General features: G+C 29.9%; 1 protein-coding gene across 1 annotated transcript in view; it reads left to right on the top strand.

Annotated features, from left to right (window-relative positions):
- The window catches only part of LOC143251761 (uncharacterized), a 22,989-nt gene continuing 10,179 nt past the window's right edge, over positions 1–12,810 (top strand). The window contains exons 1-7 of the mRNA XM_076503004.1: positions 1–569; positions 1,156–1,331; positions 4,162–4,229; positions 8,349–8,479; positions 9,230–9,304; positions 11,737–11,835; positions 11,959–12,069. Of these exons, the coding sequence (XP_076359119.1) occupies positions 443–569; positions 1,156–1,331; positions 4,162–4,229; positions 8,349–8,479; positions 9,230–9,304; positions 11,737–11,835; positions 11,959–12,069 (787 nt within the window). The 5' untranslated portion in view covers positions 1–442. The remainder of the gene's footprint in view (positions 570–1,155; positions 1,332–4,161; positions 4,230–8,348; positions 8,480–9,229; positions 9,305–11,736; positions 11,836–11,958; positions 12,070–12,810) is intronic.

Here is a 12,810-nt window from a genome sequence, read left to right as displayed (position 1 = left end):
CTGTAACTTTTTTGTTTGTTTAATACAGAAGGACATGCTTGTTTATTATGATAATGAAAGAGCGATCATGTGAACGTTATAAAACTCAAACACACCGAGTGTCTTTATGTATTCTTATTTTTTAAGTACTTATAATGTTATTTACAAATAGAATGGTATTTATTTTTTATAGTTTATTAAAAATATAGGTTCTTAACAAACTGGTGCCATTATTAATGGCAGAAATTACTGCTATTATTAATAGTACTAGCAGTGTTAGTTTAAGCCTAGATTCTAAGTTCAGCTTCTTCGGTTCTTGTTAAACTTAAAACGAAAAGTTAATTTAGTCAAGAAAAATGTAATGAAGAAACTGAATCCTTAATGAGAATTTTAAATTAAAAAAACGAACACTACTAGATCTCATGGTATTTCGATCCCTTTTGGTCTCGGTGCTTTGTCAAAAATGAAAGCAGGAGAAATAAGTCGCAGTAGAATTGATTCTAACAATAACAGTAAAATCACTACCAGTCTAACTCCGTTTCAGCACATGGCATCGTCCAGCACAGGAGCTTTGGTGACTTCTGTCTTTGGTAATGTTTATAAATCTAGTAATGCTTAAGGTTACTATTTTGGAAACAAAACAGTTTTGTTAGTTTAGTATAATATAAAAAACGTTAGTAGTGGGGCATTATTAACTGAATGTAATTTAAAATAGGTACATATAATGGGTTTTTCTCAATTTAATGATGTATATGCTGTTAGTCATCAGAATATTTTATTATCCAGTGATAGCTGGAGTTTATCTGAAGTGTAGCCTTGTACTTTTCACTATATGAAGTAGTTTCAAAACAGTTTAAGGAAATAATTTTTGTTGGACTGTAGAATTATATCTTGATGTATATTCAATTACAATATACATGTATGTATTGTAAATTCTGAAATGTGGTTGTTTATAAGTTATCTGAAATTATTGTAACTTGTTTTTTATTTTGTACTTAAATTTTCTGCTTATTGCATTATAAAGCTGTTCAATTTTAGTTGGTTGTTTTTTCAAAAATACGATGGTTAAAATAAAACTATTTTATATCGGCATTTTTATCTGATAGAATAAATTCCTGTTTCAAACTTTAATCCTGATATGGTTTTTCTAATGATTTTACAAATTTCTCTTTCTAGTGACGCCTCTTGATGTTGTAAAAATTCGTCTCCAAGCTCAACAGAAGGAGTTCATGCGTAATAAATGTTTTCTGTATTGTAACGACGTAGTGGAACATGCATGTTTTTGTGTTTCTGGAACCGGAACAACGTCTTCATACTCGTACAAACACCCTCGTTATTTTAGTGGCACTTTGGTAACTATTTTATGTCTGTTCAGTTTGTTAGATAATAAGTTCTCATCATAACTTGCACCTTCAAGGAAATCTTTTCACACCCAACTTTTATTTTTCAGTAAGTCCATGATTCCACTTTTTAACTTCTGTAAAGTGCTGCCTTCCACTATTATTGACAGGAACTCATTCCATAAACAAAGCCTGGTTTGTTTTTTTCTGAATCTTAGATCTTTGGCTGGCTGAATGTTCTATAATGTTCAGAACATAGCACAAAAAGTAAGGGATCATAGCTTAAAAAACTTACAAGCTCTGATAAGATCACCTTTTACTTTTTTCATCCTTATAGAACTAGTTTTTGTACATGTGTAGTTTGTTTGAATCTGTGTTGTTATATTTCCCAGGAATTGGAATCTTATCTGAGCTATAAACGTTAACCTAAATACTCAGACTACCAAAACATTTCATTCTCTTTCTGTCTGAGATGAGGTATGTCCTAAGACATAATTAGTAGCATTCAAAACCCTATTCAAGCAGGTGAAAACAAACGGGTGCTCTTATCAAGATAAAATGTTACCACTAGTTAGTGCTGAAAGATTATAGTTTCTAATAATAGCAGCCATTGATTAATAAATGTTGCAAAAGTATTAGTGAAATGACGTTTAAGTGGATCAAGCCAAGGTGATTGTATTTGTTTTAAAATTGGTTAAATCCTACATTGTTTTCAGAACTTGGGACACACATCACTGCTTGTTGTATTCATGAACGTTAGGAGATATTAAATGTTGTTTTTGGTTATTCTTCAGTCATGCTTTATTGTTCAGTACAGGAGGTTATTGAATACTGTTTGAGATTTTACTTTGGTTGATGTTGTTAATGCTAAGTATTATAATTTATCTCGGACTAGTGTTCAATTTATTATGTCTCATATTATGATTTCACACAACTCGAACAGAGTGAAATTGTAATTTTGATTTAGAAATTTATTAAATCTCAATATGTATCAAATTTATTATATTTGCCAACAAGATTGATACACACAGTTTTCTTTTTTAACACAAATATACAATAATATACAAACAACAGTACAAATTACAATAACAGTTATTATAAACAAAGATTTATATACAAAAGTTACAAACCTATAAACAATATTGAGTTTTCTATCTGGTCTGGAACTTATTGCTTTATTGATGATGAATGTGAGTGAATTAGTTTGAGTTGATATTGGTACAGTTCACTTAATGGTTAGCTAGCTAGCTCTATTGTTACCTGCTGTTTACAAGCAGACTTTTTATTGAAGAAGATATCTGATGTCCTCGTAGAAATACTAATGTCCAGAGTTAATTCTGTGAAGTTAAACAGTGTGTGATGTTCAAAATCTAAACGTTTATTGTCAAGTGTTTGTAGTTTCTCAATTAATAGGCATTAATCACAGTTGTAGCTTCTGAAGTTTATAGTATGCGAACTATTGCTAAACAGTAGTATAAAACTGCCTCTTCTTATTGCATTGGTTACCTTTTTGAAGCTTGAGAGTTTCTAGAAATTTCAGTTATCAAGTGTACTGGCAATTACTAGTATTTACATATATACTGTTCATTCTTGTTTTAATGTTTCATAATGTTTTATTGTGCATTGTAATTATGGATCAGAATTCTCATGATTTAAAATAGTTCAAGTAATATTTAATAGAATGGCTTGTTTTATTTATTTGTTTATTTATTTTTTACATGAGTTGCTATTCGTACCAACAGCAGAAGGTCCTCTGGTAAGTTTATATGCTAAAATCCAGGTCTTAGTTTCCCCTGGTGGCCTCAGCAGATATCACAGTGTGGTTCTGCACTAAAAATCAAATTCACCCTCTAATTCAACAGCAGAATATTATTCTTTCACAAATATTGCATTGCTGTAATAGCTACATACAATGATTCTGTCCAACAGTTGAAACACCTTTTCACAGCACCTGGCTAATAGGCTGTCATAAGTGCTTGTAATCCAGAAGAAAAATATTGCATTACACTGTTTGATTTTGTATAAAAATCTTCAAAAGTGTTTGGTAAAAAAAATAAATTTTACTTCTGGATATTTTTGTGAATTATCAATGTTGTACAGTTTATTTCCCCATGAGACCTTTTACTTAGGCCTAACTACTTAAGGCATGGTTTTTATTTAAAAGTACCGTTAGTAAATTGAATGTTACTTGCATGTGAACTTCATGAAGAGTCATAATAATTATGAATAATTGAAAAACTTGAATTTGGATTTTAAATTTGCTGTAATAAAGATTACACTTTGTGCTGTGTCATAGGTTGTGTTGATATAAAGTGAAGCATAATACCAGAGACATTACTCCCAGCAACACTATTTTTCTCATTGTTGTAAAGCAACTTACATATCTATGTAGGCACTTTCTATGGTTCTTTAAGGATCTGGAAAGTTTGTTATACATCCCAGCAGTAAAAATGAACCATAATTTTAATGGAACTGCATGGTAGAAACATTTACAGATGTACGAGTCCCTTACCAGTAGGTATAGGAAATGTCCTAACTTGAACTGAGATTTTACTTGACCAGCTGTTTTTCTTTTTCCCAAACCATGCTGACTACAGGATATGTGTCACAAACATAAAAAGTTTAATGACTTTGTAGACTCGATTCTTGACTTATTGATGTGATAACAGTATATCATACTTTGGGAATCAAATTTGCTTCTCAGATTAGAATGTTATTTCATTTATAAATGATTAAATTTAAAACTTTGTTATTAATGAACTGCATTCTGATATATAAATATATATATTTTGAATTATGAAATACAAAAATATTTCTACCATTTCCATTTTTATTTGATTAGGATGCATTCATCAAAATCACCAGAACTGAAGGGAAAAGTTCCTTGTGGAGTGGACTTCCTACTGCATTGTAGGTTATTCATGTGTGTCTGAAACCTTTTCTTTAAAACGAGAACATTTAAATTAATTATGAAGCTGACATTTTCAGTAGTATGTTGCTTCTTATATCCTAGCTTGGAAAGACAAAAGTTAAAATAGCTGAGAAATGTGTTTGACATTCTGGCCAAACTACTTTCTCTGTAATTGGAGAATTATTTTACTCTAGCTGCACTTATCTCGTTGTGTTACTCATACACTTATTTATTTTTAATACTTGTAATAAGTCTTGTAGTGGAAGAAGTTACAAATATTTTAGTACTTGCATACTGAGTGCTTAAAGTTAACAATTGATACTGAAGGTTAATGAAACATAGTGTCAGAAATATTAACATTGGTACATTGTTGTTAAAATTGTTGTATTTGTTCTTAACTACATTGTTGTTAACTCATAAACACCAGGGATGTTGTAGATGGCAGCATCAATTGATGATGGTTGTCAATTAAGAGTTAAAACTGTTTTCTTTGTTCATAACATTAGTATAGTGCTGTTAAAACTGTTTTCTTTGTTCTTAACATTAGTACAGTGTTGTTAAAACTGTTTTCTTTGTTCATAACATTAGTATAGTGCTGTTAAAACTGTTTTCTTTGTTCTTAACATTAGTACAGTGTTGTTAAAACTGTTTTCTTTGTCCATAACATTAGTACAGTGCTGTTAAAACTGTTTTCTTTGTCCATAACATTAGTATAGTGCTGTTAAAACTGTTTTCTTTGTTCATAACATTAGTATAGTGCTGTTAAAACTGTTTTCTTTGTTCATAACATTAGTATAGTGCTGTTAAAACTGTTTTCTTTGTTCATAACATTAGTATAGTGCTGTTAAAACTGTTTTCTTTGTTCATAACATTAGTACAGTTGCTGTTAAAACTGTTTTCTTTGCCCATAACATTAGTACAGTTGCTGTTAAAACTGTTTTCTTTGCCCATAACATTAGTATAGTGCTGTTAAAACTGTTTTCTTTGTTCATAACATTAGTATAGTGCTGTTAAAACTGTTTTCTTTGTTCATAACATTAGTATAGTGCTGTTAAAACTGTTTTCTTTGTTCATAACATTAGTACAGTTGCTGTTAAAACTGTTTTCTTTGCCCATAACAATAGTATAGTGCTGTTAAAACTGTTTTCTTTGCCCATAACAATAGTATAGTGCTGTTAAAACTGTTTTCTTTGCCCATAACAATAGTATAGTGCTGTTAAAACTGTTTTCTTTGTTTATAACATTAGTACAGTGCTGTTAAAACTGTTTTCTTTGTTCTTAACATTAGTACAGTGCTGTTAAAACTGTTTTCTTTGTTCTTAACATTAGTACAGTGCTGTTACAAATGTTTTCTTTGTTCTTAACATTAGTACAGTGTTGTTACAAATGTTTTCTTTGTTCTTAACATTAGTACAGTGTTGTTACAAATGTTTTCTTTGTTTTTAACATTAGTACAGTGTTGTTACAAATGTTTTCTTTGTTTTTAACATTAGTACAGTGTTGTTACAAATGTTTTCTTTGTTTTTAACATTAGTACAGTGTTGTTACAAATGTTTTCTTTGTTTTTAACATTAGTATAGTGCTGTTAAAACTGTTTTCTTTGTTCATAACATTAGTATAGTGCTGTTAAAACTGTTTTCTTTGTTCATAACATTAGTATAGTGCTGTTAAAACTGTTTTCTTTGTTCATAACATTAGTACAGTTGCTGTTAAAACTGTTTTCTTTGCCCATAACATAAGTACAGTTGCTGTTAAAACTGTTTTCTTTGCCCATAACATTAGTATAGTGCTGTTAAAACTGTTTTCTTTGTTCATAACATTAGTATAGTGCTGTTAAAACTGTTTTCTTTGTTCATAACATTAGTATAGTGCTGTTAAAACTGTTTTCTTTGTTCATAACATTAGTATAGTGCTGTTAAAACTGTTTTCTTTGTTCATAACATTAGTATAGTGCTGTTAAAACTGTTTTCTTTGTTCATAACATTAGTACAGTTGCTGTTAAACTGTTTTCTTTGCCCATAACAATAGTATAGTGCTGTTAAAACTGTTTTCTTTGCCCATAACAATAGTATAGTGCTGTTAAAACTGTTTTCTTTGCCCATAACAATAGTATAGTGCTGTTAAAACTGTTTTCTTTGTTCTTAACATTAGTATAGTGCTGTTAAAACTGTTTTCTTTGTTCTTAACATTAGTACAGTGCTGTTAAAACTGTTTTCTTTGTTCTTAACATTAGTACAGTGCTGTTACAAATGTTTTCTTTGTTCTTAACATTAGTACAGTGTTGTTACAAATGTTTTCTTTGTTCTTAACATTAGTACAGTGTTGTTACAAATGTTTTCTTTGTTCTTAACATTAGTACAGTGTTGTTACAAATGTTTTCTTTGTTCTTAACATTAGTACAGTGTTGTTACAAATGTTTTCTTTGTTTTTAACATTAGTACAGTGTTGTTACAAATGTTTTCTTTGTTTTTAACATTAGTACAGTGTTGTTACAAATGTTTTCTTTGTTTTTAACATTAGTACAGTGCTGTTAAAACTGTTTTCTTTGCCCATAACATTAGTACAGTGCTGTTAAAACTGTTTTCTTTGTCCATAACATTAGTACAGTGCTGTTAAAACTGTTTTCTTTGTCCATAACATTAGTACAGTGCTGTTAAAACTGTTTTCTTTGTTCATAACATTAGTAAAGTGTTGTTAAAACTGTTTTCTTTGTCCATAACATTAGTACAGTGCTGTTAAAACTGTTTTCTTTGTCCATAACATTAGTACAGTGCTGTTAAAACTGTTTTCTTTGTCCATAACATTAGTACAGTGCTGTTAAAACTGTTTTCTTTGTCCATAACATTAGTACAGTGCTGTTAAAACTGTTTTCTTTGTCCATAACATTAGTACAGTGCTGTTAAAACTGTTTTCTTTGTCCATAACATTAGTACAGTTGCTGTTAAAACTGTTTTCTTTGTCCATAACATTAGTACAGTTGCTGTTAAAACTGTTTTCTTTGTCCATAACATTAGTACAGTTGCTGTTAAAACTGTTTTCTTTGTCCATAACATTAGTACAGTTGCTGTTAAAACTGTTTTCTTTGTCCATAACATTAGTACAGTTGCTGTTAAAACTGTTTTCTTTGTCCATAACATTAGTACAGTTGCTGTTAAAACTGTTTTCTTTGTCCATAACATTAGTACAGTTGCTGTTAAAACTGTTTTCTTTGTCCATAACATTAGTACAGTTGCTGTTAAAACTGTTTTCTTTGTTCTCAACATTAGTACAGTGCTGTTAAAATTCCTTTCTTTGTTCTCAGCATTAGTACAGTGTTATATATTTAAAAATGGCTATTATAGGTAGAGAAAGCACTAGTAGAGAAGCAAACAACATTTCGACCTTCTTTGGTCAACGTGAGGTTCACAAAGAAAGAGAGTTACTGACAGGTAGCTGACCACATGTTTGAATGTGGTTGTGTAATGTAAAGTTTGAATGTCTAAACGTTGCTCGCTCCTCTACTTATGCTTTCTCTACCCATATCAGCCATTTTTAAATATGTAATTTCCTCTACAAATGATTTTTCTTATCATGGATTAGTACAATGTTGTTAAAATTCGTTTTCTTTGTTCTTAACGTTAGTACAGTGTTGTTAAAACTGCATTCTTTGTTCTTAACTTTAGTACATTGTTAGAATTATTTTCTTTGTTTTTAATATTAGTACAGTATTGTTAAAACTGTTTTCTTTGTCCTTAATGTTAGTACAGTGTTGTTAAAAAATGTTTTATTTATTCTTAACATTCTGATTCACTATTTTTCTGTTTCTTCACAGTTTATTTGACATGTGGACTGTGTTTTTGTGAACTCTTATTCTAAACAATAAGAAGAGTTTAGAAGAACACAGTTGACGTGTTTTGGTTTGAGTGGTCCTTCATAAGAGCCTCAGCATAGCCTGAAATGTTTTCAAGGACCACAAAAAGGGGCTACATAAATGCTTAAAAACAGTACACAGTTATGGATATTGTAAATATTACCATAAATAGGGTCTACATAAATCCATAAAAAAAGGTCTGCAGCTATAGAAATTGTAAGTATTGCTGATACAAAATAAAGTTTTATTATAATTTCTTTCCTGCTAGAGTAATGGCCGTTCCAGCTACCGTTATCTACTTTACTTTGTATGATCAACTCCGAGCTTGTCTGTTACATCATTCCAATGCATCAAAGCAGGCACTTTGGGTTCCAATGTTGGCTGGAGCAACTGCAAGAGGTTCAAATCTTATTTAATTCTTTGTGGTTTCACTTAAACTCTAGCCAGTTTTAGTTTTAAGAGCATGAAGTTACCAAGTAGGTTCACATGGTCATTAGCATCTTGTTTACAGTTCATGACTTTCTTAAACATTCAAGAATGTTTTTGTATGTTAAAAGTAATTAGTTAATTAGTATAGTACACTTTAATTGATCCAACTTGGGATTAAAAATGAGAACTAGGAGGTATGAAGATTAATGAACTTTTAAAATTAGTTTCTGGATGAATGAAGATTGAAGTTTTTAATAGTCCCTAATCTATAATGTTTTTATAAGCACTTAAGTTGTTCTACGTACTTGTGTTGTTGTAATTCACATATATTTTTGTTAAATGGCAAATATGTGAATTGTTCCATTCAACGTGGAAAAGCGTTTGGATGTTTGAATAGAAATAAGGATTACAACTGATTTCTGTTTGAGTGGAAGTAAGGATTACAACTGATTTCTGTTTGAGTGGAAGTAAGGATTACAACTGACTTCTTGAGATGGAGATAAAAACTTCCCATAATCTTGTGTAGGAAATTATGAAAAAAAATGTTTGAAAAGTGAAAATATTTTTACAGATGTTATATTAAAGAAATGTTAAAAGTAATGCCACTTCAACAGTTTTCACAATTGGATATTTTAGTCATATTTATTACTCAAATAGCAGTGTTTTTATACTTGACTATGAAGTTGCACATTGGAGTAAGAGTTCTTATGTAACTTTCAGTTATTGCTGTAACAGTGATAAGTCCTTTGGAACTGATAAGAACAAAGATGCAGTCCAAAAAATTGAGCTACTCAGGTGTGTATGATGAAAGTATTTATACTTGGTAATTATTAAAAGTCATTTCAAAACAGAAAGCTCAAATGTTTATCAAAAATGGTTTTACATTGTTTCTACTTTTGTTGTTGGAAAGCTATAGACTTTAAAGATAAGCTTGGAACAACAAGTGTAAGGACAATACTTTATTCATTAGAGAAATAAAGTATTACAGGTCTTCACAATGTAGGTGTTCTCTACTTTAAATGTTGACCTGTGAGGTTCATGTACTGGCTTGTGCGATATATGTGTTTTCACACTGTACAGAATGAGGAACTAAAATAATTACTAGTAGCCACAGAGCTTTGGACACACAAGTAATTTAGTGCATAAATAAAAATGTTTCAGAAGTGTCCATGTGGAATCCATCAGCTGTCCTAAGGTTAAGTTATACAAATTGGTATATTAATTAAACCTATAGACAAGTTCCTGTTATTTCAGAAATTTTGTAAATTAATTATTATTCCACCTCTGTTAGTCCCTCTAGTGGTAAATCTGTCTCGAAGTTATAACAGGAAATATGGAGTTTCCATATTTGTGATGGGCATAGTACAAATATGTTTGTTCTTAAAAACAAATAAAATAATTTTGTGTTAACCTAGTAAGATAATATTTTAAGTTGTACTAAAGATTCATGATGTTAAATATCTGAACAGTGAGTTTTTCTAGTTGGAAGAAAGTTTTAGTACAGGGACTGAAGTTCTCATTCTACTTGATAATTAACTTGTGATCACAAGGTTTGGTTTATAGATAGAGCTGTCTAAAAGAATATATTTTTCTTATTAATTTTTAGAATAGTTATTGAAATTCTTGTTGGTTTTTAATGGTTACATTTCATCAAATTTATTAAGTAATTTGATTTGAAATGGCTTATGGAATTTTATTATGGAATAACATGGAAGTTGTTTTAAGTTTATAGTGTTGAATTATGATTTAAAAACTGAAACTTTCCTGTTGTTTCTGATAAAAAAAAAATTAATTAAGCTACTAAGTTAGGAGCAAAACGTTTTTAGTTGTGATGAATATTTACAAAGAACCAGAATGTTTGATATTCTTGTAAGACACTGAACCAAAACTTCATTTTTGTCTTGGGTGATAACCAATAGATTTTGCACATATATATTTTCCACTGTAGGCCACCCCAGGTCAAGATCTGGTTAATGTTTTTTGACCATTAAGAAAAGTCTTGTTAAAATATTTTTACATGTTTCTTGATTTTAACTAAGAATATTTTTGGCAACAACTGTTACGTGTGCTTTGAATAGAAGATAATGTTGAAAGTGATGAGCTGACACTTCATGTTCTAGTACTACAGACTTGTTTCTCTTTTATCTTTCCTTCAGCTTTTATGCTGATCACACAAGTTAAGCTCTTATGGCTTAGTTCACTGTACCTCCACCAGGACCATCAGCCTTCTTTCAGTTTTATTCACTAAATATTTAAGTTATTCAGAATCTAATGTGTCTCTTTGAAGCAAACTCCTGCACTCTTCCTTCATTGTATTAAGTACAAAAATCTCTCATATTTACATATATCAGGGAACTGGAGTTAATTATAACTTTGGATTACCTTTAGTTGTTAAAATAAAGTACTGAAAAATATGTTATTGAAACTGCATCAATATCTAAATATCAAACTTCCTGATTAATATTAAAGAAATTGTAAGAACGTGTTTTTATGATTGTTTTAAAATGGTTTTTCAATATAACTTTGAAAATTTGATAAACTAAGAAATTATGAAAATACTAAATTAATTCATGTGAATTGTTTTAAGCAAAAATTAGGTACTATTTGGGAAATGTGTATCAGGGTTTATGTAATTTAATCAAATATTTATGCTGTGAGAAGAGGATATTGGAAATATCTGGGAGAGATTAATCATATACTTCTGGTCTGTCCATGAAGGGTTAATTTAATTAAGAGAGGGTATTGGTAATATGTGGGAGAGATCAATCGTACACTTCCTGGCACATCTATAAAGGTTTTATTCAATTAACAGAGGATATTGGTAACATGTGGTAGTGATTAAGTGTATACTTCTGGTCTGTCTATAAAGGGTTAATTTAGTTAAAAGAGGATATTGGTAAGGTGTGGGAGTGATTAATCATATACTCCAGGTCTGTTTATGAAGTGTTATTTCAATTAAAATTGGCTATTGTATGTAATTTAAAAATACATTTGGAAGTTGATATATGCTATCTGTTTTTTGTCCACCTCAGGGACTTGATAATAAATTTTAGCATTAGAAACTATTAGTTTCATTGCTAACCCGCTCGTTTTTTTATTTTTTTAATACTAGTTAAGTTATTTGTTTAGATAAATTAAAAATTATTCATTTAATATTTATTCTCAGACAAAGTAAATGATTATTAGAAGCTTCACTAACCTGAGAGTTTGTTTTTTCTCACATTTAGAAATTGGAAAAGCGATTCGTAGTTTAGTACAACTGAAAGGTTTTCTGTCACTTTGGAGAGGACTAGGGCCAACAGTTCTCAGAGATGTACCGTTTTCATGTTAGTATATTTTATATTCTATGTAAATGCTATTACTTTACAAAAATACTTTAAAAAATTGTTTTGTAATATACAAAAATATTTTAAAAAGAAAGAAAATTGAGCTAATTATTGTATTTACAGCTATATACTGGGCCAGTTATGAACATTTGAAGTTCAGATTCCAGATGGAACAGCCTAGTTTTTGGTTTAGTTTTACTGCTGGGGCAACAGCTGGAACTGTAAGTGTTTTAAGTAGTTCACAAAAATCAAATATTACAATTTTCAGTGTGTTACATTTTGTTAACAGATATTCAATTAGATTCTTTACACATTTCACCTGTTTTAAAGTTTTAATTGATTTACAAATTTCAAATTGTGATGTTTGTCAATGAGTGGAGAATGAAGTACATTCTGTTTAATTTTGATTCAGTTTCTGTAGTTTGAATATGGTTAAATTTGTACATCATCAAAGGAAAGAATTTCATTGTAGTGTGTGTGTGTGTGTGAATGTTGTGGTAATAAACACACTCTAGTTTAGAATCATTTACATGTAATTCCTTGAACTTGTGTCATATTAATGTTAGTATTACGTTGGAGTCTGAATGTCATATGTAAAGTAAACTGTTCTATTCCACAGTTTAACAATAGTATTGTAGTATTTTTGATATAGTATCTCTTAAACATTAACTCTCATTTCATGTGACTTGCACTGCTGCAAAAGTAATAACCTAGTTACAGTTGTTTTCCACTGTTGTTACAACTTTTAATTAGTGTGACTTCTGTGGATGAAACTTTTCATGCAGTGTGACTTGTAGTTTTATAGGAAGTTACCCAATCACATTATTCTTTGTAAATGTGTTAATAGTGCTTTCTGATTAGTTTTGTAAATATTGTCTGTTTATACAGTTTTTAATGTTTACCAAGTAAGTAGAAAGCTGATGGGATTGTTGTATATTTAATCTAAAGTTCTCACATTGGTTTGTAATGAATAAA

This window comes from Tachypleus tridentatus, chromosome 6 (assembly GCF_004210375.1).
Source record: "Tachypleus tridentatus isolate NWPU-2018 chromosome 6, ASM421037v1, whole genome shotgun sequence".
NCBI lineage: Eukaryota > Metazoa > Arthropoda > Merostomata > Xiphosura > Limulidae > Tachypleus > Tachypleus tridentatus.
This window is presented reverse-complemented; position numbering and strand designations above follow the sequence as displayed.